The sequence below is a fragment of the Sceloporus occidentalis genome, unplaced genomic scaffold, assembly GCF_023333645.1.
Source record: "Sceloporus occidentalis isolate IW3139 unplaced genomic scaffold, rSceOcc1.0.p SCAF_10, whole genome shotgun sequence".
NCBI classification, from domain to species: domain Eukaryota; kingdom Metazoa; phylum Chordata; class Lepidosauria; order Squamata; family Phrynosomatidae; genus Sceloporus; species Sceloporus occidentalis.
The window spans coordinates 4,759,618-4,787,441 of record NW_028316990.1 but is presented as its reverse complement, the minus strand read 5'-3'; the positions used below and the strand labels follow the sequence as shown (position 1 = coordinate 4,787,441).

General features: G+C 41.6%; 3 protein-coding genes across 3 annotated transcripts in view; all 3 read right to left on the bottom strand.

Annotated features, from left to right (window-relative positions):
- The window catches only part of LOC149305758 (sodium-dependent noradrenaline transporter-like), a 74,551-nt gene extending 56,492 nt beyond the window's left edge, over positions 1 to 18,059 (bottom strand). The window contains exon 1 of the mRNA XM_089540780.1: positions 17,861 to 18,059. Within this exon, the coding sequence (XP_089396906.1) occupies positions 17,861 to 18,059 (199 nt within the window). The remainder of the gene's footprint in view (positions 1 to 17,860) is intronic.
- LOC149305756 (lysophosphatidylcholine acyltransferase 2-like) overlaps positions 15,268 to 27,824 on the bottom strand; it is a 39,588-nt gene continuing 27,031 nt past the window's right edge. Inside the window, exons 12-15 of the mRNA XM_089539690.1 lie at positions 21,735 to 21,833; positions 19,998 to 20,139; positions 19,067 to 19,327; positions 15,268 to 18,245 (exon numbers count right to left, since the gene is read on the bottom strand). Coding sequence (XP_089395816.1) covers positions 19,107 to 19,327; positions 19,998 to 20,139; positions 21,735 to 21,833 — 462 coding nt within the window. The 3' untranslated portion in view covers positions 15,268 to 18,245; positions 19,067 to 19,106. The remainder of the gene's footprint in view (positions 18,246 to 19,066; positions 19,328 to 19,997; positions 20,140 to 21,734; positions 21,834 to 27,824) is intronic.
- On the bottom strand, positions 24,040 to 27,468 carry LOC149305757 (calpain small subunit 2-like). The gene has a single exon (XM_089539691.1). It carries the CDS (start codon positions 27,418 to 27,420, stop codon positions 26,515 to 26,517), a length of 906 nt encoding a protein of 301 aa, XP_089395817.1. The 5' UTR covers positions 27,421 to 27,468; the 3' UTR covers positions 24,040 to 26,514.

The window sequence follows — 27,824 nt, the reverse complement described above, 5'->3', positions numbered from 1 at the left end:
GAATCCCAAAAATAAAAAGGTGCCTTTTTTGTCCACTTTCCGTTCACTTTATTTTCACATTATTGCTGTTTGGAAGAAACGTTGTCTGAAAAACCTCCCACATTTGTGGTTTTTTTCTACTTTTAAAATCCCGTTTCTGAGCAGGATTTGTCTAGTGTGATAAGGTCCTTAGAGAAATCAGAGTGAAGTATCATAAATCTCCCTTGCCTCCCCTCCAGCTATGGATCAATCAGGTTTGCAACAATCCTTCCAGATTTGATTTAGTAGCCTAATGCTGGATGATGCTCTTTGAGGAACATTGTCCCATTTGCCCCTAGTGTTTTCCTGCTGTGAGGACCATGATGGGAAGATGGCTTCCTCTAGCGGAAGCCACCTTAGAAATCTTTAAAATAGCTCAGAAATACAAAGATGACATCCCACATGGCAGATTATTTTGTTCATCTAGATTGCGATTGTGTTCATTAATATCTTCCAAGACTAGGGAGTTTATCACACGATGGAGATCAGGAGTTTATCCTGTGAATATCCCAGAACAATTGTGTAATTACACAAAACAATTTCACACGATGTCACACAAAATCCTCCATTAGAGTGGTCACAAAGAAACATGAATGCACATCTTTTTACTTCTTAGATTTCAGCGACAATGCATTTCCAATATCGTTTATTTGTGCAATTGCGTGTGATAATCATTCATGCAATTACTCGCCATTTCCGTTTTATTTGCAGGATGCTTTAAATGTGCTTTAATCTCTCTTTAATGCCAAAATAGCCCAAGTGTGATAAACTCCTATTTGGCAGAAAACCTCTAGCGTTTCTGGAGATTCCTTCATTTATTGAAATTTCCAGTTAATTGACTCACCATTTGGCAATTCATTCAATGAGTTCAGTAGTTGAATCTATTCCTGGAGATGTCAGATCTGGCTATGGCGACACATGCCTTGCTTATACCTCATTTGGGTTACTGTATCACACTCCTTAAAAGGTTGCCTTTGGAAACAGTTTGGAAACCTCAGCAGATCCAAAATGTGGGAGCCAGAATGCTGACTGGGGCTAGTTACGGGAAACACGTAACTCCCTTATTGCAACAGCTGCACTGGTTATGAGTTCATTTTCAGGATCAATTCAAAGTGTTGACCTATGAAGTACTAAAAGGCTTAGGTCCAGACTTTTAAAAAAGACTGCACCACACTATAAGACCCTGCCAAAGTCTTAACATCCTCAAGGGAGGACTTTTTCTCAGTCCGATAACCATCACAGGTTCATCTGGTGAAGACATAGGAGAGGGCCTTCACATCTTATTTCCTTCAGCTGCATCCGCTTTGCAGAAATAATCCAGTTTGTCACCACCTTAACTCAATGCTGTGGGATTCTGGGAGATGTAGTTTTGTGAATAATTAATAATTAATAATAATAATAATAATAATAATAGTTTTTGTTTTTATTTTTACCCCTCCTCTCCCTTGGGATCTAGGCGGTTTACAATATGATAAAACAATATAAAATACATCATACATAATAAAATACCCCCCTCCCAACACAACACCTTAATAAAATACCCTTAAAAATAAAGAATAAATAATGCAGTGTGAGACACTTAGCCTTCTCTGTCAGAGAGCTCTTGTACCACAACAAACTACAGTTCCTAGAATTCCATAGTATTGAGCCATGGCATTAAAGTGGTATCAAACCAGCTTATTTCTGCAGTGCAGATGTACCCTTCATCAAAATTTCCTTTAACAACAGGGTAGGCTGGCTCCCTTAGCTCTCCTTTTGCCAGCAAGTAAAAACACTGGCATTTGATGATAAATTGGATGTGCAGAAACATCTTTGTATACGATATTTTTACCTTTACTGTTATCATTTGAAATGATTTTATACTTAATAATAATAATAATAATTGTGGTGGTTTAATATGATAGCATATTTAATTGAATTTTAACCTTTTTTATTATCAGCCTGCTGATAATATTATTATCATCTCATTGTAGCCTCATTGTTAACCCCCTCAAGTCATGAGCAAGGTAGGCTATACATTTAACACAACAACAACAAGTCCTCTATTTAAAACTGACCAAGAAAATTTGGCTCAGTATCATAATAACAATAATAACAACAACTCCTGTATTTAAATCTGACCAAGAAGATTTGGCCCAGTATCATAATAAAAATGTAATCATAGAAAAATGACTAGAAACCTGTCTAAGCTAAAGTAGACCCACTGCATCAATTGTTGAATTGCTGAAGTGTGAGCTGCCTTGGGTCCCTTTGTGGGAGAAATGCGGCACAGAAATTAAACATATAAATACATAAATAAGCAAATAGAATGGCGAATTAGCACATGGGTAAGTGGTGTGAGCATTGGATGATGACTCTGGGTTCAAATCCCCACATGGTCATGGAAACCTGCTGTGCGAACCTTAGGAAAATTGGTCTCCTAAGAGGAAGGCAATTGCAAACCTGCACTGCACAAATCTTGCCAAGAAAACCCTATGATAGGATCACCTTCTGGTTGCCATAAGTCAGAAATGACTTGAAGGCACACCGACACCATCACAACAAATCCACTCGATTCAATAGATTTACTCGAGTGGATTCACAATTGGATTATTTTACTGAATTCCTACCTGTTTACACATAAACACACAGAAGGGGAGAAATATGGAAGGAAGGATAGACCATGCCCTCTTCTTTCCAAGCCTATCACACACCTGACTTCAGCAACCCACCCTCTCCATATTCTTGAACCGAGCCCTTAGGCCAACTCACCAACAGGTGAAGTCTCTGTGCAGAAGATGACTCTGGATCAAGATGGGTGTCCCATTCCCTGGGGGGGGGGGGCAAAGATGGTATGGAAGAGGAGACTGGGTCACCCACCACCTCTCCACCCTTCTCTCCTTGGAGAAAGGAAGACAAGCTCTAGGCAAGCCAGTGGTGAGCTTTTTAAAAACCCATCCGCTTCCTGTGATTGAATTACTGTATTAATCAAAACCTCACAGATGTCCTACCCTGGAGCATCCTGAGAGCCAGCCTTTTGCTTCCCTGTACTGGAGAGAAACTAGGTTTAGCTTGCAGCAGTTCTGGAAGACTCCACTGCTCCCCCCAAGTCCAAAATATTTGCAGTGAGGAAAGAATTTAGAGAAGTTTTAAGAAGGTGGATAAACCAGGAATCCTCGTCCCCCGAGTTTCTTTAATTCTTCGCCTCCCTGGAGAATGTGAGCTCTGCCTTTGTGCCTCTTGTCCGCTAGCTGCAGAGCCTTTTTGAGCTGAAAAGTGTGGGCAGGCTGGTTAATGTAATCTCAGCTGGCCCTCAAGGTAAGAAAAATCCTCAATTGGATTTTGCAAGGGTGAAAAAAAATAGGGCTTAATCTAGAATCAGTCTGGTCCACATTCTGCTTAATGGGGCTTGACAGCAGTTTTAAGCACTTACAGGCCAAAGGATGGGGAGGGAAGATGTAAAATGTTCCAGCTGTGTTTGCTTTTGGCAGGTTGGGAGGTGACTCAAAGACCTGTAAAAAGCATTCAGCTGGGTGACATTGGCCATGCTGAGAAGGGGGATGCTGTAAACATTAATATTAGGTGATCCTAAGGAAAAGTGATGTTTAGAAATGTCCCATTTGGGGTGCATCTGCACTTAGAAATAATGCAGTTTGACATCACTTTTAACAGCTGTAGCTCTATCCTATGGACTCTCATGGTTTGTAATTTTGCAAGTTTTCTCTGCCAAAGATTGCTAGTTCCTTACGAAAGTGCAAATACCTGGATTCTATAGGATGGAGCCATGGCAGAACAAATGGTGTCAAACTGCATTGTCTCCATTGCAGATGTACACTAGGGCTGTGAAATTGAGCTTCTTTCCTTTTTAAAGCTGTTTTGAGGGTTTTTAAAATAAAACTTTTTGTTTTAAGCCCGCTGCCTAACTCATTCTTTCTTTCACACTGCTGCTCAGATGAGCTGTTTCTCGGGTAAACAATTCATTTGTTATTCTGACCTTATCCGGACCATTTTTAACATCACATTATGACTTTTGTTGTTGAATGTCTTCAAGTCGTTTCCGACTTATGGTGATCCTAAGATAAACCTATCATGGGGTTCCCTTGGCACGTTTCTTCAAAAGAGGTTTGCCATTGCCATCCTCTGTGACTGAGAGAGTGTGACTTGCCCAAAATCACCTTGTGGGTTTCCATGACCAAGCTGGGATTCAAACCCTATGACTCTCCAGAGTCATAGCCCAATGCTCAAACAATTAAACCACATTGGCTCTCCAAATGATAACTATCCCATCAGACTAATATCCATGTGGGTATTGCAAAAACATAATCTTATGGGATAGACATAATTTGACTACTCCATCAAATTATGACTATCACATAAGATTATGTTTCTTTAATACCATTAAAGAATGGTATTCTTGGGTGGCTAGGGGATTCTGGAAGTAAAGGAGCTATCCAGGGTGATTAAACAATATGTGGGACATTGTTTTGTAGTTTGGAAACATTTGAACCCTGATATTAGTCAGAATTGATTAAAATGAGCCCAAAATGGACTCAACAATTTTATATATAGTGTTGACTGTGGGACTGGAAATAGATGATAGATAGGTAGATAGATAGATAGATAGATAGATAGATAGATAGATAGATAGATGTTGTTGTGTACCTTCAAGTTGCTTCCAACATATGGCGACCCTAAGATGAACCTTTCATGGGGTTTTCTTGGCAAGTTTCTTCAGAAGGGGTTTGCCATTGCCATCCTCTGAGGCTGAGAGAGTGTGACTTGCTCAAAATCACCCAGGTCTCCAGAGTCATAGTGCAGCACTCAAACTACTCTCTCTCTCAAGAGAGAGAGAAAGAGAGAGAGAGAGAAATAGAAAGACAGATAAATATATCTGTTGTTGTTGTGTGGCTTCAAGACATTTCTGACTTATGGCAACCTTAAGGTGAACCTATCATTCTTGATAAGATTTGTTCAGAGGAGGTATGCCATTGGCTTCCCCTGAGGCTGAGAGCATGTGATGTGCCCAAAGTCACCCAGTCAAAATAGGAAATTGAACCCAGATAGATAGATAGATAGATAGATAGATAGATAGAGATAAAAGTGCCATCCAATGGGGACAGCTGGTATTTACTGTTTCGGCAATTTGTTTTCAAGTGTTTCCTCTGAAATGAAGTCATTTTTCACAGGACTTGAATTCCAGATCACCTGTCCCACGTGAGTTTTCTTCCAATGGAAAGCTGCTGCTCTCTGGGGGTGAAAAAATGATCTTAAGGGAGGAAATCGCTTAAGACAAGTGTTGTTGAAAAGCATGGATTTCTGCTCGGCATCCGTCACATATGTGAGTCCATGGGCAGAGTAGCAAGAGTTGTTGCTGTACCCCTGGACTACTGCCTGACATGATTATGATGTCATTGGTCTGTTTCCTCCAGAGTCCTGCTACTACTCAGGATTGGTGTTTATGGGCCTATACAGACAAGCCAAAATAAAGCTGCTTCGGGTCACTTTGGAGGTATGCTGTTTAAATTCCATCCTATGGAATTCTGGGGCTGCTTTCCCACTATGATTTAAAGCAAATTGTTGATCGGGTTAAATTACCATTGTTCCCATTTGAAACTGGTTCCACTCCTACTGTGATCAGTTGCAATTGTGATGAAGCAAGGCAAATGCAAAAAAAACCCCTCTCTTTTCTGACACTGAAAAAAATTGATTCTGAAGCATGTTCAAAAAATGGGAACGACGGATCTGAATCGCATCATGCTGGAAGGGAGGGATGACTGGCAGAGGGGTGTTTACCATCTCTCTTCAGTTTTATGGTATATCCATCATCCCCTCCCAAGCACTGCCTTTGTGTTTTGGGTGTGACCTATGGGCAATGATTGATAGAAGATTCGATTCATTGATTCTTTTGATTTAAGGCAACCCAACAGTGGTGGCCTGTAAATGTGGAAGATGAAGGCCATGTCACTGTCTTACATTTATCTTAAAAGGATGTAATTGTTGGTAATGCAGAGGAAGTGCAGTGAGGCAAGTAGCTGCAAAACCAATGAATCAAATCTTCTATCAATTTTTTAAAAAATATATAATTCCCAAGCCAGGCTGGCACTTACATCACCAATGATCCACAGATGATTGGCATGCATTTTGAAGTGTCACAAACTAGTGGGGATGACCATTGTGTCAAAAAAGAAGTGATTACAAGAGGACAATGAAAAGATACTCTTTCATAGTGGGAATGACGGACCTTTTGGAATCGACTCACCAACACGGAACGAAGGCAAATCGGTTTAAATATTAGTGGGAATGGCACCTGGGTTTTGTAGATTGTTGTAGTACTAGAGCTGTCTGACAGAGAAGTCTAAATATCTCACAAAACTCCAAGTCCAAGAATTCCACAGCATTGTACCATGACCGTTAAGGCGGTGTCAAACTGCATTACAATTGGCCTTCCACATTTGCAGATTTGACTTTTACCAATTTGATTACTTGCAGATTAGATTACTATTGCATCTCTAAGAATCTCTAGGTCCTCCAGCAAAATTCTGTTGGAGGCTGAGCATAGAATTGAGCAGGAGGACCTAAATATTCCTAGCAAAAACACTTCTCTGGGCATTTGCAGCATGATTCTATGGTCAAATTTTGGCAGACATTGACCATAGAGTTCTGCTAGAAGACCTGGAGATTCATAGAGAGGTGTCCGCTCAGGTTAAAAAAAGCACTGTTTTTTTCTTTGTGTTTTTTCCATTTTCCTGGGGGGTGGGTGGTGGTCCTGTTCTTTTTCTCTGAAGATGCCAAACAGATGCAGGCAAAAAGTCAGGAATAAACTCTTCTTGAACATGGGCACATAGCGCCAAAACCCCACAAAAAAGCATGATACCTTTATTGGGCCAACCCAAATACACATTACACATGTTGCAAGCTTTCCAAACCCCACTGGCTTCTTCATCAGGCAAAGGTGTTTCAAATGATACAGGAGAAGTAAATTTACTGTTTTGGTCATAACTCTGCATTTTGTCAAGATGTTGTAGTGGTAATCTTCAGTTCAGATGTGTTGATAAAAGGTGGTCCTCTCCTCTTTCTGGCTGTGGAGATGCTGGGAGATTCAGTCCACGAAATAAACTTTAAATTTAAATTTGTATGGTAAAAGGCTACTACCTTTGAGATCCAGTCTGTCTCAAGTTTGGATGAGGCTGTACTTTGCTATATGACCAACACGGCTACCTCTGGATATATATTTTTTCAGAATACAGGAGTAATGGCACTTTTGTAAAGTTTGTTCCGTTATGTATGTAAGCAGCACCCCAGCAGTTACATCAGTCTCCCAAACCGAATTACCCAGAAAGAGTAGGAGAATAGGAGAAACAGAATATTCCCCCAAACCCTAAAGGCAGATAGCAATCTGGTTTTCTCTCCTTCTCTCCCTGACTCTCCTTCTCCCCCTAGTGTTGTTCTAACTGACTGAGAACTTTGGCTGGTTGTGCATGTTTCAAACGTGAACACCGTCTTTTGTTGATATTGTCAGCCACAGGATGGAAAGATGTTACAAGCTTTGGGGTTTTTGAAATCACAGGAAAGGTGAACCTGAGAGATTTGTCCCTTCCTAATACACAAATAAGTGCAAACTGGTGTCAACCTCTTGACAGTGCAGAAATATCTTGAGTTTTAATGTACATTTGCTTTGTCTAGCTCAGTGCTTCCCAAACTTTGGTCCTCCAGCTCTTTTGGAGTAAGGTATTCTGAAGTCCAAAACATCTAGAGGATCAAGGTTTGGGAACCACTGGTCAAGATAATACTTTTTTGCTTTGGGGCAACATTTTTTTTCTCCCAGCAAAGAATGGCAAGGGACAGCACCCCAATAGTGGAAAAGGCTCCAGCACTATTTGATGCTGCAAAACTGAAATACCAAGTGAACATCATGGCAGAGAATGAGAGCCAGAAGTTACAGCAGCCCAGCAAGACCCGCTGTATTGCTTTATAAACATTAACTGACATTGGTAATAAATTCAATGAGCTCTGTGGCCAGGAAGGTTGGCAGCTGTTTAAACACAAATATAGAGAGTTAGAAGAGCCAGCATGGCATAGCAGTTCAAGTGCTGGACTATGGAGACCAGGATTCGATTCCCAGCTTGGCCATGAAAGCCACTAGGTGACCTTGGGCAAGTCACACTCTCTCAGCCTCAGGGGAAGGCAATGAATGGCCAACCTCCTAGAAAAAATCTTGCCAAGAAAAACCCATGATAAGCCTTAGGGTCACCATAAGTCAGGAATGACTTGAAGGCACACAACAACAAACAACAAACAAACAGAGAGTTAGAAGAAGCCTTGAAACTAATATTGCCTATTCTCCTAGTCCACTCCCCCTTATAAATGATGTTACTTTGGGATGAACACTTTGCCAGGGGTATATGCTGTCTTCTAGTTGAGGTTATTTAGGTCTTTTTAAGAGTTGTTTCAGCGTTGGACTATGACTCTGGAGACCAGGGTTTGAATCCTGGCTTGGCCATGGAAACCCATTGGGTGACATTGGATAAGTCATACAGTGCGCCCTTTTTTTACATGGGGGATCCGTTCTGGACCCCCGCGTAAAAAACCCGCATATGCTCGAGCACCATTGAAAGTAATGGGGCTCATGCATGGCGCCATGGGCCCGCACCCCAATAAATCTTAATGGGACGCACCACACGGGCTCCCTTGCAGCTTTCAGCATATGCTAAAAGCCGTGTATAGTGCGCCCACATATGACGCGGGCACATTGTACTTGTTCAGCCTCAGAGGATGCCAATGGCAAACCCTCTCTGAAGAAACTTGCTAAGAAAACCCCATGATTTGTTTGCCTTAAGACAGAAATGAATTGATGACACACAACAACAACAACAACAACAACAACAACAAGAGTGCTATAGGGACCATACAACTCCCCTGCTTCAGCAGCTCCGTTGGGGAGTATGGGGGATATGGATTTCAGCTGGTGACAGCCTAAGGGTAGGCTCCCCAAATATCTAACTTTTGGCAGAAACAAGCCTCTAGCTCAAAGTAGGGGATGTTGGGGGTTGTAGCCCCCAAATCCCTGGAGGACCACACATTGCTTAACCATGATTTTTAAATTCTGAATTCTATATGACAACACAAAGCCGGTTTCCAAAGAAATGGTACACATATGTTTGCAAAGGGATTTGAACTTTTCTGACACTAAGAAGACATTTGTGCATAGCACTGGTTCCTGCAGAGGTTAATACTGGGGAGTACTGGTAGGGGAGGCATTTTAGCTGCTGCGGCTCTTGTGTAAAATTGTTGTGATTGGAAACACATGGCAGTCAGGTTTTTTCTTTAAAAAATTATTTTTAATCGAAGCTTTTGAGTCAGCTTGTGGGAGGATGTGCATAACCCACAACATTTCCCTTTATGACGAGAACTGTGGTTGAGGACGTTTGGTGTCACCCAGTTTTGATGTGTTAGCTGTGTGATGTGGTTCTTGCCAAAGGGAGGAGAGAGACACTGAGAACATGAGATAAAAGATACAAAAATAAACAAGCAAATTGAAAATTACAAGTTACACATGCAGATGCACTTTGCAAATTTGGCTGCACGTTCAATAGCTATGAAGGTAGCTAGAATGTCAATGATGATAAATAAAATGCCTGAAGTAACCACCTCACTTTGATTAAATGCTAGGGTCAGATCTACTCAGAGCTCATCATGAATGTATCCTAAAACTCAATGGCTGAGTCTCCTTTGTCTCAAATGCCTGGGACCAGAGGTCTTTTCAATTTCAGATTTTAAAAAAATAAAATTGAATTTTGGGATAGCTGTATTTGCCTATATGTACATTATGAAATATCTTGGAGATGGGACCCACGTCTAAACACAAAATTCATTCATGTTTCCTAGATACCTTGTACACATAACCTGAAGGTCATTTTATATGATACCTTAAATAATTTTGTGCATCAAAGTTTGTGTCCACTAAACCATCAGAAAGCAAAAACAGTTTTTTGTGGGTTTTTTGGGCTCTGTGGCCATGTTCTAGAAGAGTTTATTCCTGATGTTTCACCAGCATCTATGGCTGACATCTTCAGACAATGCATCCTCCAAAGATGCCAGCCACAGATGCTGGTGAAACGTCAGGAATAAACTCTTCTAGAACATGGCCACAGAGCCCCAAAAACCCACAAAAATCTATGGATGCTGGCCATGACAACCTTTGACTTCACATTAGAAAGCAAAGATGTCACTATCTCAGACACCCATGAAAAAGTACTGAATTTTTTTGGGTATGTTTTAGATTTTGGCATTCTGGACAAGGGAGACTCAACCGGTAATGCTTGTCATGGAGACAACTTTAAGTAAAGTGTGCCTCTTAAGCCAAGTATCTGAGAATTAAGTTTGTCTGTGTTGGGCAAAACATCTAGAATCCCATCTTTCAAGGTCAGAAGAAGTCAGTCATTTGGCAACTCTGGAGAGCATGACCCATATTCTGAACATGAACTTTTCAATTATTGCTAAAGAGGCTTCTTGGCCCTAACAGAATTATGCTCATGGGTTGGGGCTGTGGCAAAAGAAAGAAAGAAAAAGAAGGAGATACAATTGAATTAAAGGCTGGAGCTGCTTTATAGGATTCATCTGGACAAGTTTGTCCCCGAGGCTGACAAGTCACAGAGATATTAAGCTTGCAGAATTACCCAGAAGAGTTGCGGGATGCGGCAAGAGGGAGGAATAATTGATCCAAAGAATCCTTAGTAGTTTATATTAGATAAAGTTGGAAAGATAAGCAGAAATGTTAGAAGAAGGGACCTTAATTGAAGAATGGTTGGTCTGGGAAATGAGAAGTTTCAGTACAAAGAGTACAAAGGACAATACAAAGGGAGACGTCTTGCAACATTGTACAATTAAATGTTCAGCCATATTTGCAAAGCATATCCGCGTGTGCAATTCTGTATCCACAACCTTGAACTAAAGACAGGTGGATTAAAATGTCCCACTACCTTTGCATACATTTGTAAAGTACCACTAGAATTCCAAACCCTGTGTGTATCCTATACGTAAAAGGCCTCTAGCCTCTCTCACAGCATTCATATACTTGACACATCACCTGAAAAAAAGAATCTACACTACGGCCACAAATAAAAGGCTACTGAATGTTCAGGAAGTTATTTCACGAGACTGAAGTGTACTTTGCAACACAGGAAACTGTTAAATGAGACTGAGCTGTGCTTTGCAAAGTGGAAAGGTGTTAAATGAAAGGGAACTCTCTTTTGCAGCCTAGCAAGCTGCTTCACAAAAACAAGTTTGCTTTGGAATGTATTGCATGACTGCAGACTGAGAAGCTTTTGCATGGAAAATAAACTGTGCTTTGCAGTCTGGCAACCTGTTGCATGGAAGTGATCAGCAAAATGGGGGGCTCACTTCTTAGAAGACTAAATATTATTCCCCCCTCCCCCCCGTACATTAGATGTTTGATGGAGAAATACCCAAGTTGATAAGAAATCAATGGAGCCTCTTATTTTGGCACTGTCTTATGCTCTTAGCCCTAACACTAATCTCAAATTGGAATATAGCTCCTTCCTCGCCTCCATATTTTATTGCCTTAGATGGCAATGAACACCCTCCTCATACAATCATCAGCTTATAAACAAAAGAGAAGTAGTAGAATTTATAGATACCGGTAGGCCACTTTAAGAAGTTGGAGCAGCATCCGATATTGTTTCTACCTTGTTCCTATGTGTCTTTAAGTCATTTTTGATTTATTTATGGGGACCTATCATGAGGCTTTCCTGGCAAGATTTGTGCAGAGGAGCTTTGCCATCCTTTGAGGCCAAGAGAGTGTGATTTGCCCAAGGTCACCCAGTGGGTTTCCATGGCTGAGTGGGGATTCAAACCCTGGTCTTTAGGGTCATATTCCAATGCTTGGTTCACTGCATCATGCTGGCTCTCATTGTTCCAGCTTATGCTCCTGGGTATTCAGGAAAAAAGCTGTATTGATAATTCTTCTCCTTGGGAAAAGTACTATTTTCAGTACAGTCTGTGGACCAGAAGGGGGTGCCCTTGCACTACACTTCCAGATCAATTGTTAGGTCATCAGAAATACCCAGATTTGAAAACCAATGAAGGGATAATAAAAACGATACTCAGAAGTACATGCAATAGTGGTCTTCTCTCCCCACTGAATAAATCCTAACCTATATTCACACAATTGGGAATAAAGGAAACATGGGGGAAATGTTCCAGGTGACAAAATATTAACAAGTTAGTTTCTATTGGGTCTCATTTACCTGTGCAATGCAGAGAAGCTTGCCATGGTTTTCTTGAGCAAAGAGGCCACCAAAGTCTCATGGAACCTTTGTGAAAAATCAACTTGTTCGCAAGTAGAGCAAGCAAGAATGGAATCGGTGAAGATCGGAACAGAATTTGGTGAGATTGAAGGCAGAATCTGAAACTTTGTTTTTGCTTTTTAAGTTACATAGGTGGAATAGTCTTATATACATTCAAGAGGTCCATAGGAAGCTGCTTTGGAGTTAGGCCAGCTGTCCATCTGTCTAGCTTGGTCAATATTTGTCTGGCTGAAGTTCTCAAGAGTTCCAAGCAGGACATTTCCCCAGCCTTATTTGGTGATAGGGATGGAAACAATATTCCTAAATATGTGAGACTTAAATGAAAAAGTATGGGGAAAGTCAGATGAGAAGAATCTGGAATGGATGCCAATTGTTTTAGGTTGGGACTTATTCTGCACACACACAAAATGTGCTTCCTTACACAGAAAACAGCACTTCCTGAGCATAAATGTTGTCTTCTGCTCAGAATGCATGCATTGTGCCCAGGATTTTCTGCACAATGAAAAGAAAGCTGAAGAGAAAGAGGTGTTTGCAGTGCCCCTCATGTGAACAAATTTTCGCAGAATAAATCCCAAACTATAAATAGTCCACTTTTCTATGCGTCTCTTCACTGGCAAATAACAAACCAAACAAAAACAATGAGTCACCCTTGCTGTGGGTCTTGGTTCAATTGCAGATGTAGATGTATGTCTCAAGTGCTGCTGAACACAGTGGAACCATCTTCTGAATAAACTTAGACAAGTCCGGCTTTTAAAGCCCACCTCCATCAGATAGAATGTCTGTGTTTGTATTTTGGCTTAATAAAATGCCAGACTAATTCACATCCTAATGAAACGTCCACATTTGCAAACAGAAAGCAAACCTGCCTTCTTCTGCTGGGAGAGATTTAGTTTCTTTCCAATTTTCAATTATGACCTAACCAAAATTGGAGAGACAATATTATTACCGTTGTTGATTCCTTCTTTGGATAATAATAGCATAAGAGTTATCATCTCAACTTTCTTCCGGTACTGAAACCCAAGACAGATGACAAAAGGCTGATATCTTCCATCAGAAAACATAGCTAGGTTGATGGAGCACCATCATCACAGCAGAGTACATCTGTTAATGTGATCTCCCTAAACCCACTTTAGAAGAGGGCACTGGGTAACCTTGGGCAAGTCACACTCTCAGCCTGAGGATGGCAAAGGCAAAGCCCCTCTGAAGAATTTGCTGCAATACATTTGCCTTAGGGTTGCCCTAAATTGGAGATTTGGAAACACACAACCCAATGAGGGTGGGATAAAGTGTTTCCACCTGCATGTAAACATGCACACACATCTCTGTAGTCAACAAATTGCCCAATACCTGCCAGAATAAAAATACAGTAACTTCCTTGCTAATAGACACTACTGGAAAAGATGCCACACAACTTTGAGACATTTGAAAATGATGAAATCATCTAGTTTCTCTATTTCGGTGGCCACTCAATACAGCTGTGGTCACGAATCTCATAAGCTTTCTTTTAAAATCTCAAGGTTTGGAATATGCAATGTATTTTCAATTGTGCATTAGTATCCTGAGAATACATCACCCAAGAGATGACACTGTAGAAGCAGCACAGTGCTATCATTATCTATTTCTTTTAACAAGTTCTTTCCTTTTTTGGTTTATGTATTTAGGATACAACAAAATTCTGGGGGAACTTGTGGATGGATCACTGAGAAATGGACTCTATGGCCGCGTTCCCACTATGATTTAAAGTGAATTGCTGATCTGGTTATACAGTGGACCCTTGTTATACGCTGGGGTTTGGTTCCAAGATCCCCCATGTATAACAAAATCCATATATGCTTAGGTCTGATTAAATATAATGCCATAGCAAAATGGTGTCCCTTATAAAAAATTGAAAATCAAGGTTTGATATTTGAAAGTGTTACTTTTTTTTAATATTTTCAAACTGTGGATGCTTGAATCCGTGTACAGGAAGGGTCGACTGTATGACCATTGCTCCGATTTGAAATTGGTTCCGATCCTACTGTGATTGGTTTCAATTCCAATGAAGTGAGGCAACTGCAAAAAACACCTGCTTTTTCCTGGCACTAGCTCTTTGACGGTTCTTTTGAAAAGAATCGATTCCGGTGTGTTTTAATAAGTGTGAACAACGGATCTGAATCACATCATTCTGGAGGGGAGAGACTATGGGAGAGGGGTGTTTACCATCCCTACTCAGTTTTTGGTAGATACACCATTCCCCGTCCCCCTCTTAATGCTGCCTTTGTGCTTGTGGTGTGACCTATGGGCACATGATTTTTTAAAAAAATAACATTGATAGAAGATTCAATTCACTGGTTTTGCAACTATGTGCAATTACCTGGGTGATCTGACAGCAGCCCATAGTGAGGGAAGTAGTTGCAAAACCAATGAATCAAATCTTCTATCAATATATATATATATAGATAGATAGAGAGAGAGAGAGAGAGAGAGAGAGAGAGAGAGAGTGAGTGAGTTCCCAAGCTGGGCTGCCCAGGCTGCTATTTATATCACTGCTGACACACATGATTGATGTGCATTTTGAAGTGGCACAAACTAGTGGGGATGACAGTCATGCCAAAACATAAGTGATTACAAAGGGATAATGGAAAGATCCACTTTCATAGTGGGAATGACAGACCTTTTGGAATCGATTTGCCAACACAGAGCGAAGGCGAATCCCAAACCGGTTTAAATGTAAGTGGGAATGGGCCCTATGTTGCTTGTTTGCATGAACTTCAATAGGAGACCAAACGTTGGGTTCACAAACCCAAATTTAGGTTTTCTGTATCTCACCTCAGCTAATCTGGTCATAGAAGCATCCTGTACAAACCTAGGCTTCATTTATATTTTTAGTACTTTTTCTTCCTAGAAATAAAAACATATGCCATCCAGTTTATCAACTGACAACAAAATGCTTTCAGGTTTTAAATATTTATTTCAAAGCACAGACATAAAAAACCCACAGACTTTGGAGAGAAAATGTTTTGATATACATGGCACAGTAAGACACAATAAACAATATTGCACAACTATCTGTTAACTTGGATGGCAAAATCCTACCCATGACTTATGGGTTATAGTTACTACTGTGTGAAACTTGGTGTGCTTCCAGATGGAAGGTCCCCAGGAATACAGATTAGAAGATTAGTAGAGATTAGTACTCCCAGGAGTAGAGATCTATTCCATCTTTTTACTCTTTAACAGACTTTCTGCATTACAAAAGACGATTATAGAAGTAATGGGGAAACATGGCTGGTTATTACAAGTGGATGTCAAGGGTCTGAATTCTAATAGTTATCTTCAACTAGAGCAAACAAAGTGAATCAATTATTAAACAGGGAATCAACAAGTAGGATCTATTCCATTAATTTATCAGATTTACTCCAGATTAAACAAATACGATTCAGGGTGATATTGACTGAACTCCCCCTATGAGGTAGGACAGAAGTCTTGTTTGGAAGCACCCAAAGGCTTAGATCCAGCTCTGAATGTACAAAGGATCCTAGATCACTTGAAAGGTTAGCATTCATTATAGCCACAGATTTACAGGCTGTGTAAATTTACAGCACTTTATAAATAAAGGTGAATAATAATAATAATAATAATAATATCTAATTATGGGGGTGAAATAAGAATTCTATCCCCCATCCAAAATTTTCCTTCAGTCCCCAAATTTCTGGCATTGCAGTAACATGAAAGTTCAGTTGAACATTTGGAGAGTTTTTGTATGCAAACAAAAAGGGCAGGCAAAGCTAACAAGGAAATTCAAACAAAAATAAAACTGTTCTAGGTATAAATGATTTTAAAAGTCTCACTCCGCAATGCTAGATATTTGGAGACTGAAAGAAAATTACTTACTTTCAGCAGGAATGCAACTATTAAGTGCAAAGCCATCCTTTATTTTATTTTATATTTGCATATTAAAATATTTACATCTTTCTTTTCAATCCCAAACAGACCATCTCAAGGTGGCCAGGTGAGTGAAATATCCGAGAGGCACAACTATAGCCATTATTTCCGTTCTGAAAAGTGGAGGGGAAAGTGCAAAATTTTGTACAACGGCTTTTCAGTGTGGTGTCAAGATCAAAATCTCCTGAGTAAGTTATCATTGTACAAAGATATTGTACAACAGCTTTTCAGTGTGGTGACAAGATCAAAGTCTCCCCGGCTGTAGGTTCTCTCCCTTCTCTAAATCGGAGCTTGAAAACATGGAGTGTTAAGAGTTAATGGGTTAACATTGAACAATGAAAGGGAAAAGTCATTTATTGATGCTAAAACGGTTGAAGATTCTGTAACGTTCATTCTTTAATTTCTATTAAACCATGGCTATAGTTTGTAATAGCAAATACCAGCTAGTGGCAGATAAAAATTACAAGAACATGTAAATGGTAGTCAGAAATGATATTGATGGGAATTCATGATTGTAGTTAGGAATGCTGCTTACCCTACAGTGATCCCTATGAGTCCCTATATTGGGAGAAAGGCAGGATGTAAGAAAATAAAATTAAAACAAATAAACACATATTCAATAACGTAAGAAATATGTAGGGATTGCAAAAGTCCCATTGTTCTACTTTATCAAGCATCAGCTGCTGTGAGCAATGGAGGTCTGTTCTCCTATCAACTGGAACACAGTAGACTGATGTTTCCAGCCTACTCTCAGTAGTAATCTTTGGCATGAGTATCAGAAGCAGGATCCCTGTTACAATTCCTCCTCATACCAGAGAAAGCTGCTGGGAAAAGTCAGTCTGATGTATCTCAATTGACAGGAAAAGAGATCTCCATTGCTTGCAGTGGCTGCAGTCCTGTAAGACAGGATGGGGGAGGTTCAATCCAGGAGGCATGACTTAATTAAAGATACAGTTTCCCCCTTTGGCAAGGTTGTCCAGTCATGTCCTACTGTAGGGGCCTGTACTCATCTCCATTACTAAGCTGAAGAGCCAGTGTTGTCAAAAACGACACTGTGGTTGTGTGGCCAGCATGACTGCACAGAACACTGTTACCTTCCCACTGAAGTGGTGCTTATTTATTTACCTGCATTTTTACGTGCTTTTGAACTGCTAGGTTGTCAGAAGCTGGGACTAGTGATGGAAATTCACTCTGTCACACAGTGCTTGGGTCTCGAACTGCCAACCTTGCCATCGTCAGAGTCAGAATCTAAACCACTGAGCCACTGCGTCCTTAGCAATGTATATTGCTTAAGCTTTATCTGCACTGGTCAAGATATTCCAGGAGCAGCCCAGAGTATCCTGGCCCTGCAACTGGCCCAACTGGCCTCTGTTTCTGCACTATGGTGGCTGTCTGCATGGATGTCCTGCTGGGCTGCCCAGTATTTTCACAGCTGCTGTGGCTCACTCACCTCCGAGGTCAGAATGAGGTGACTGGCCATCTCTCGGGGATGCTTTGATTTAGATTTCCTGCATGGCAGGGGGTTGGACTGGATAGCCCTTGTGGTCTCTTCCAACTCTATGATTCTTTGATATGCTGGGTGCTTCCCTTTGACTTTAGGATGAGTGACTTACAGCAGCAGCAGTGGCCCAGTGGGATGCCTGTGCAGACAGCAGCCATGGTGCAGAAATGGATGGTTGCAGATCTTCCCAGAAGACCTGGAGGTAACACGTAAGGATTTTCTTTTTTGTTCATATAAACCTTGTTATGCCCCATTTCTGGGGTAGGATCATCTGGATGGTCCACACCAGAACCGGTGGTTGAGTCTTGCATTGTCCAAACACGGAAATGACAGAATGGGGGGAAATGGGCCTTTAGGTTCATGCAGACAAGACCTGTGCATACCTAATGTGATCCTCCAGATTCTGTTGTATTACTCCCATCACTCATGGTCTCCATTGTCACTGGTGAGGAATGCTTTGAGCTGCAGTCCAACAGCATCTGAAGAGCTACACGAACCTGTTAAATAACGTCTTAGCTGGTTGAATTCTGCTTCATTAGAGATAGGGAAATATGGAGCAAGACTACAGTGCTACAAACGTTTGGTAAGCTCTCTGGTTGAGAACTGTACATATACCTCCCTAAGCTAAATACCCCAGGATCCCACAAGATGCAACCACAGCAGTTCAAGTGGAATCGCAAGTGCTACAAATGTGTGGCACAAAAGGATTTCTGAAGCTTTTGAGCAGATTTATGATGGAAATTATTTATTGCTTGATATCTTGAAGGCTTCCTCCTAAGTAACTGTGGTATATAGTCACATTATGACCAATGGAAAGAAGGAGGATTGAAATGATAGGGGAAATGAGTCTATGCAGGTGGCCCCTGCATAGACTGTGAGACAGTGAAGTGGACCAAGAAGCTGGAGCAGATAGTGAGTTTGTCCCATTGTGAAGAAAACAGCCATCTGCAAAGCTTCAGCCCTCTTCATTTTTTATCTCAAGATTTCAAGTCCTTTGCTTAAAACCCAAGGTTCCCCAAAGTTGAAAGGAAAAAGTCCTGTTCCCTAGAAAAAGTCCTTAATAGTGAGAAAACTTCTGCCACACAGAAAGAAGAAACTTTCTGCTCCAAAAATCTTTACTTATCCAAGAAAACAGTTCATATGTTGCATTTCGGCTCTGTATTAGTAGCCTGGGGCAAAAAGTGCAAATCCAGTCTCAAATAGGATAATTAATAAATTAAAAAGAGCTTTGAAATGTATGGTGTTTTTCTTTAAAAAATGTTATCATCTTCTGTGAAAAAAGAACAAATAATGTTGAACTTTTAAAAAGAATACTTACACACATTAAAAATTGCATAGATATTTTAGGCCTTTCTGATTCAGTCTTCTTTTTTATCGGAGACACTTGAGTGATCATCTTCAGTGGTCTGAGGACAGACTTTATTTCTGGGCACAGAGGTCTTTTCGGAAACTGGAGTTTTTGGTGTGGGCACTGGTTCAAATTCAGTCTCTGTGAATAGCTGAGAGCGCTGCAGCTCCAGATATGTTGTAAATAGCTTGGCGTATTCAGGATGCTTCAGAGCAAAATCCTTGAACTCTTCTGAAAATGCAGAAACACAATGTTATATCTAAACAATGAGAAAATGTGGATGTTTTGCTCAATCACAGTTTAGCAGGGATGGGGAACTTCTGGCCCTGGATTCAGTCCTTGTGAAATCTCAATCCAGCCTACTAGACCTCGCCAGATGGTCCCTTTGGATAAGGGAGACTCAATCTGTACCTCTCTTAATATTTTGTTACTGTTATTTATTCATTGGTCCCATTCAGCTGCGCCTTTGGCTCTATCCTCCACTGGAGTTCATCCCTCATCTTTTCATGTTGATGATGGTTTGTTTGAAAGAAGATAACTTCAAACAGCTGGATATGAAGCTGGCTTGCTTAATGAAAACATGGCTACCATTAAATAGCGCTCAAGGTTTGCACAAACCCTCCTGCTTTACATTCTCAACACACTCAACTCTTACCTAGCATAATATGGTAACATGATATGTAAAACAATGAAGGGAGCATGAAACAAGAAGCAACCTATAGGCAATACCTGTGCTTGCTTGGTTGCTATCTATCTAACTAGCTGAATTGTCATGTTTGCTCCACAGAAGCATAGGAATTGTAATCTTATAAGGGAAAAACTAGGGACTCGCAAACAGACTTTACAACATCTCCAAAAACAAGCTACAATCCCCAGGAAAACCATGACAGTTCAAACTTACCATAGGAGAGTTTGTTTGTCTTATCAGCATCTATTTCCTTGAAAAGGTCAGAAATGTCAAGATCAGGAAGACCAAGTGATGAACGGATAATTAAAGCAAATTCATCTTCTGTTATGATGCCATCTTCATCAATGTCAAAGAGCTGAGGAGAGAGATCAGAGGTGAGAAAGAGTGTTGCAATGTAGACCATGGCAACTTCAGCACTTCTTCATTGCTATGGAGAGCTGGACTCAAATCAGTATTTCGTGCACAGCTGTTCCTAGCTTTCCAAAGCCTTTTGGTGCCTGGCATTTGGTGCCTCTAGAAATGAGAAACTTATCATCAGATAATCTGAAGCACAAAAGCAAGATCAATCAAATACATATTTATTTCCTTTCACAACCATTGTGAAAGCCTGGAACAACCTTTTGGCAGGAGAAGAAATAAGTGTCTCATTGACCACTATCTGCCCATCTTCAAAAAGCTAGGAAGCTAGAAAGTAGAGCAAGAGGCCTTATCCATAGTGGTCCCCAAACCATGGAATATTGTTTTCCCTGTACACAATTTAGTATTCTGTATTCTGCCTCCACGTAGTTCTACTGTGCCACCTCATCATGATGTAAAAGTGACCTTAGGCTCTTTCAAGGCTATTCCAGGAGAATCTAAGTTGGGAAAACTGAATATGGCCCATCAATGGGAGGTTGGCCATCAGGGGATGTGAATGGTGTGAGAAAATGGCTGTCTGCATCTATGGAGGGACTATCCATGCCAGTGAGGTGATAGATCTTAAAGGCATTTAAGATACATTCTGGTTTCCTCCAAGGAGATCAAATGGGAATCACTGGTTCTCCTTCCCATTTTATCCTCATATCAATGGGATGATCAGTGGGGTGGAGAATAGAAAAGTCCAAACTTCAGCCAGCCTGTAGGACTGGATGTGACAATTGCTCTATCATGGAATCTCTACACCACCAGAAAAAGGGACCTTTTCACACTACAGTTCTAGCACTTTCATACAGCTTGAGTCTCCCAGACGTGTTTTGCACTTTGGAGTTTTTCACACTTTGGAATATTTGCATATACATAAACAGATACCTTGGAACTGGGACCCAGGTCTACACATGAAATTCATTTGTTTCATATATACCTTTTACTCATGGCCTGGAGGTAATTTTATACTCTGTATACAAAATTTGTGTCTATTAACCGATCAGAGCACAAAGGTGTCATTATCTCAACCACCCATGTGGACGATTTTGGAATTCTGGATAAGGGAGACTCCACCTGTGCTACTTTAACTTTCATGGCTGCATTCTGTGGAATCCTGAGATTTGGAATTTGGTGAGGCACTAGAGCTCTCTGGATGAGAAATCTAGATATCCCTCCCTAAAATGCCAATCCCCAAATACTGCTGCTATGACAGTTAAAAATCAAATTATAGATCCTTGGGCCCTTGTTATCCACTGGGGTTTGGTCCCAGGAACCCCTGTGGATAACAAAATCCCTGGATGCCCTAGTCCCATTAAGTATAATGGCACAGCAAAATGGTGTCCCTTATGTAAAATGGAAAATCAAAGTTTGCTATTTGGAATTTATATTTTTTGGGAATATTTTCAAGCCGTGGATGCTTGAATCCATGGATTAAAAAATCAGAGGATAAGGAGGGCCAACTGTATAATTATATGTCAAAGGACCGATGGTTACTCTGCCCTTATTAGCAGAATAGTTTTATCATAGGCACTAAATCTGAGGACTTACTTGAAATGCCATTTGAATGGTCTGTTCTGTATTTGCAGGATTACAGAGAACAGACAAGCCGATCACATATTCTCTGAAGTCTATAGAACCATCTCCATTCTGTAAGAAAGACAAGGCAACAGTTATTTAATTGGAGATCATGACAGACATGTTCTCAGTCCATCCTTCTGATATGTTAGGTCTATTTATGAACTGGGGGGGGGGAAACCAGTGAAAACATGCAAACCTCACCTGCATTTTCTTCCCACCTTTGTTTCGCAGTGTCTTGCAAGGTTTTGCTTCCTGCCCCTCCTCCATGACAATTATTGCATTTTACACATATTTTTCTCCTCATGTTTGCATTTATTTGCTCACTTTATACATGCCTAGCTAAGATGGAAGTTAGAACAAATCAAACCTGAACTTTCACTAGAAGTGACTTGCAATTGGAGACTGTTTAGTTTAGGAATATTAAAAGAAGACAACACCGCTGGGAAAGATGATAATGCTTGGTAAAGTGGATGGCAGTGAAAGAAACGGAAATAGCACTACAGGTGGAATGATTTAATCAGGAAAGCCATGGCCTAGAGCTCATAAGATCTAAGCAGGACACTTGTCAACTAGAGATCTTGGACATCTCTTCTTCATAAGGTCACCCTAAGTTAAAGTAGACTTGATAGCAACTTCCCTTTAAAAGGGGAAAGCGACCGCCACATTTGCAGCTTATTTGGGGTGCTTTTGCCTGTGCTTTGGGTGAAAATGACCCCCAAATAAGCACAATTGCTTAGAAAAATGGGTCTGGGGAACTTTGGGGAGTTTCAGGAAGCCTTATTTGGCTTGTATCTATGGCCCATGGGCTAGAGATTGCCCATCCTTGTGTTAGGGTGGGGTCTTATCCACATAAATACATTGTTTACTCAGATCTTCACAGACACAGCTGCAGCCACTGAAGTCAAGCCGTTCCAAAAGAGATATGAAAAGCAACAAAAAGCCAGGGTGTTCCCATGCTGGGTGTGTAAAGATGAGTAATAAAAGGAGAGAAAGAGATGTCTCAATGAAAAAAGGAAAAAAAAGAGTGAGAGAGGGCTTAACTTTGTGTACCTTGCCAAGATAGTACAAAATTATTCATGCACATTCCATCTAGCGAAACCCTCCAACCCCTTTGTCTAGGGCAGTAAAAGCAAACAGGTAAGCCTGGATTTAAATAGAACACAGAGTTGACAATGTTGCTGTTGTTGTTGTATGCTTTCAAGGTGTTTCTGAACTATGGCGACTTTAAGGCGAGATTGTCATTGGGTTTTCTTGGCAAGTTGCTTCTAAGTGGGTTTGTTACTTCCCGCCTCTGAGGCTGAGAGAGTGTGACATGTCCAAGGTCATCCAGTGGGGTTTGTGACTGAAGGGCTGTGCAGACTACCTCAAAGAGGTGGCCTGCAGCCACCCCTTTTACAGCCAGATTGGGGCCACAGCAACCACATTCCGCAGCCCCAATCTGGCCTTTGCAGGGTGCAATAGCCGCAGGTTTATAGAGCTCCTCTGGCACTGCGTCATGCAGATGCAGAGCTAGAGGACAGCTGTGATGCCGCGTGTAGCACCGTGTAGCATCATATGGATGCTACGCCCCAACTCTGTCCCCAACCCAGCCTTTCCCGCTGCTGTGCACACTCCCTGAGCTGGAATTCGAACACTGGTCTCCAGTCACAGCCCAGTGTTCAAACCATTTACACCATGCTCAAAGCTGACAATACAGCTCTCCTGGGAGGCTAAATGCAGTCACCTAATATTCATTAGTTTCCCATGCCTATAAGTAGGGGTTTCATTCACTATCGATTACCCCAGTACCCTCCATTTATCGACACCTAATGCTCTCTTTGTTAGAGTCACACACAGCAGAAGTAGACAAACAAATGGATGGCACCAATCTGAGCTATAGGAGGAGATGAAATGTTTGAGTGTTCCTCAGTACCAAATCCAGACCCCCAAAAAGTAACTTTTTGGGAGTAGGATTTCAGCTTCTCCCAGCCAGCAGGGGTGTTGTAATCCAAGCACTATGTATGTGCAAATCCAAAATTCAGAGGGCAGAAAGAGAGGAGATGTCCCAGTCTGCTGTGCTAGTTCTTTTTTTAGCTGCAAGGAGTATTAATTTAAGCTTGTGGAAGGAGTACATTATCCCTCAGGGCTCTAACAGAGTTCAGTTTACCCCTTCTGTATGCAGGATTTATTTTGCAAACACTTCAGCCGTTTTCAAGTTGATCAATGCAAAATATGTTTCTCCTTCCCCCACAGCCAACCATGCCAAGCTACAACCTGATCAAAGAAATGACAGCAATTTCAATTTGTTAGGATCTGAGTTTATTTTCCCCTCCTTTGCACATTCACGCTTTGAAACAAAGAGAAGATCAATTTTTATTTTAATTTTTTTGCTCGGGCTTGCTTGAAATTCAAACATGCCCTGAGGTTAAAACAGAATGTTGTTTAATACCAAAGAAAAAGGCAGAATATCTCTTATTCAGTTTGTACAGGGGTGGGCAAAGTGTGTTTCCCAAGCCATTTTAGGCCCAGAAGAAGCACACAGCCTTTGGGAATCCCTAAGCGCAACCATGAAGACTCCCAAAGTCCCTAGACCACATTTATTTTCTTTATTCAGACTGCTTTGGGGATAATTTTTTTGGCAAAAAGAGCTGAAAACCACTGAAACCTTCTGAACATTTGGGATTTTGCTTCTCCTAATGCCCCAGAGAGACCCTAATTGTCCCCCTAAAAAGCCCCAAATTGCACAGATCAGTGGCTGAAAGTGATGTTGAAAACATTTCATTGCATATGTTGTTTAATTATGCATGTCTTAGCCATGCACATTTCAAGATATGTGCATTGATTGGTGTGCACCTTATTTCTTGAAAAAGAAATGTGCCAATAGTATTGCAAATGTTGGAGATGCTGTGCACATTTTCCTGCAACAAATCTCAAGAGGTGTGAAATTGGACCTGTTGTCAAGACTGGCTAGTCCAGGAAAATTTCTTTCCATACCTAAGTGAAACAGAGGCACTCTAAAATAAAGGATCCCTATATACACAAGTATACAAACTTGAAATCTGATACAAAACATTTAGGAAACAGAACACCCCGAAAAAGGATCTGTGAGTTTGCAGGACTTACAAAATGCACGGCTGGCAAACTGAGGAGACGGGGGAGGATTGATAAGAAGAAGAGACAACTAGCTGTTCTGCTCAAGCTCTTAAAAAACCTGGACCAAGTATCTGGAAAGGGACAAAGTAAGTGCGAAAGTGCCAAGAAATCTCATCCCTCATTGTCAAGCAAGGGTGGGGAATTTCTGCCATCAGAAGAGCTGAATTTAATATCAGAGAAGTTCTCAGGGCTGCATTCCAGTGATGGGTGAGGCCCACAGCCAAAGAATGCAACCAAAAAATGCCAGCATAGTTTTTGCTCTACCCACCCTTGGAAAGGCAGCTTAATTTTTTAGGATGGGAAGGGGGGGAAAACACATACAAAAATTGGGAAAACAGAAGATTAGGAATAACTCCAGTGGGCCCAACTGGGTGCTTGGAAAGACCCAAGTGGGCTCTAGGAGCTGAGGTTTCAACCACATGGTTGTTGGGTGGTGGTTTTTTTGCAAAAAAACCCAGCATTTTCTGTGCGGGAAATAATATTTCTGCCTTGGAATTTTATTTCCAGCACAAGATGCTGTTTTCTAGATGGAAAGTGTTGCTATTTTCTATGCAAAACAACCACATGTGAATTTTGCGCACAATAAGCCCTGAACTGCAAATAGGCTTTGTAAACGGTATGGTTTTTCAAAGAGCTTCTTGAAGTGGGAAGAAGACTGTTAAAATTACTTCTTGAATCCTTCAAGATGAAATTTGGAGTGCTGCCACACTGCAGAAAAAGATGTCAGATACCACTTTAACTGCCATAACTGCTATGGAAATCTGGGATTTGTAGCGTGGTGGAGGCACCAGAGCAATCTGACAGGGAAGGCTGAATATCTCACAGAACTACAAATCCCAGTATCCCACAGCACTGAGTCATGGCAGCTAAGGTAGTGTCAAACTGCTTTATTTCTGGAGTGCACCAGCTGCCTTAGTGAAGAATAACATCCTTAGTCAGGGACTCCTGGCATGGTCCCAGGGCCTCACAGTCTGCCAAAATAACAACAGATCCCATAAATGGACATCAAATCCACTTCTGTCTTGTTATATTTTTTAAATAAATGGATCTTTTTTATTTTAAGCAGTGTAATAATGCCTGCAAGCTGCAAGCCGGCAACTGATATAAAAGATGAATGGTCAAGACAGCTTTGGGGGAGTAGGCAATCCAGGAAGTTGTAAAGGGTCTGAGACGTCCTTTGACTGCATTTTGCCCATGCGCTCAACAAATTTCAACATGGCTTTGACAATTCTAATATATATACTTAATTGTACACAATTGCATAGGCCAGGCATGCACACAAAATCATAAATATGTCCCTGAAATGATAAAGAGATGTAACTACAAAATATATACATGCTAACTTTCCCCTGGTTCCATACTCCAAGGAAGGAATATCCAGCTATTGGGCACATACTGCAGAGAGAAAGCTCCAAGAAGAAATGCTAAGCAGTGCTAAAACAGTTTTACAACTCCCTGCCTCCCGAGCAAAGCAATCTAAAAATGTAGCAAAAGCCAGGGAGTTGGCCTTGCGTCTTGAAAGAAGCATTTAGCTAAAACAATATCACTTGCAACAATCCTCAAAGTGAAATAAGCAGCATGGCCTTCTATTCATTCTTCCCTCTCCATTAAATTCAGTTCAGGAGTACATAGTTAGTTGAAGCCAGTCTTGGAGATTCATCTGGACTTTCCCATCTCCATCTCTGTCCAGGGCTTTGAAGGCGCGGAACATGCCATCCATACGTACGAGGCAGCTGATGAAGTTGTTGAAATCCATGGTGCCATCTTCATTGGCATACCGGCGGATCATCAATACGTAGAGCTGCTCATGCAGGTTGAAACCTGCGGCCTTGAAAGCAGCGGGAAGCCGTGCCATCTCGATGGTCCCTGAGGATTGCGAGACATGCTGTTTGTAGACGCTCTGCCATTTCTTGATGTTGTTCCACAAGTAATGGAACTGGTAGAAATCCAGCCTGCCCGTGGTGTCACTGTCCATGACCGACACCATGCTCCGACAAGTGTCCAGGCTGAAACCTTCTGACTTCAGGTCTTGGTGGCGGGCCATCACCTTGTTCAGGATGTTCATCAGTTCGGTGGGACACACTGCCATGTCATCACCGGCCAGTTGGGCGAAGAGCCGCCGGAACTGGCGAAGCTCTTCGCTCTCATTGGCCTCCACGTTGGCAAAATGGCTTCGGGATGGTGGGGGCGGCTGAGGGGTGTACTGAGCTGCTGCTTCACTGATGATGTTCACAAGGCCTCCAATGAGCCCCATGACATTTCCTGCTTTCCCACCACCGCCACCTCCGCCTCCTGACAAGAGTCCTCCAAGGCCTTTCATCAAGGCCCCGCTGGCCCCACCACCACCACCAGCCCCTCCAATGCTTTTAAGGAGGGCACCACCTGCACTCTTGCCGCCTCCGCTGCCCCCACCAAGGCTTCTCATGAGAGCCCCCCCAGCAGCAGCTATAGCACTGCCCCCGCTTCCAGAAGACCCAGACCCACCACCAGTGGCAGCATCCAGCAGAGCCTGAGCTAGGAACATGGTGAAGGTTCAGAGAGACTCAAATGTCTTCCACCGGCTCCGATGCCTTCTGAAAAGAGCAGAGCTGCTGGGTGTGTGCTGCAAAAACAACGCAGCTGCCAAAGGCAATTGCAAACCACTGTGCCCAGACACGTCATCGGCACAGCTGGAAACTATTGTGGAGGCAGGATGGGCTCCACCCTCTTGGCTGCAGGCGAGCCAAGATGGAAACTTCCCTCTGCAACATTAAAGTCACAAAGCCTTTTCTGAGCAGCCCCAAGCATATCTTTTTTTCGTTTTCAATGCTTGACATTCCTCATCCCCTCTTCCTCATTCCCCAACCTACAATCTCTCCTCTTGTCCATTTCATGATCAATGAGAAAGCCTGTGTTTTGTTTTCATGTGATTCAAGTCACAAGCTTTCG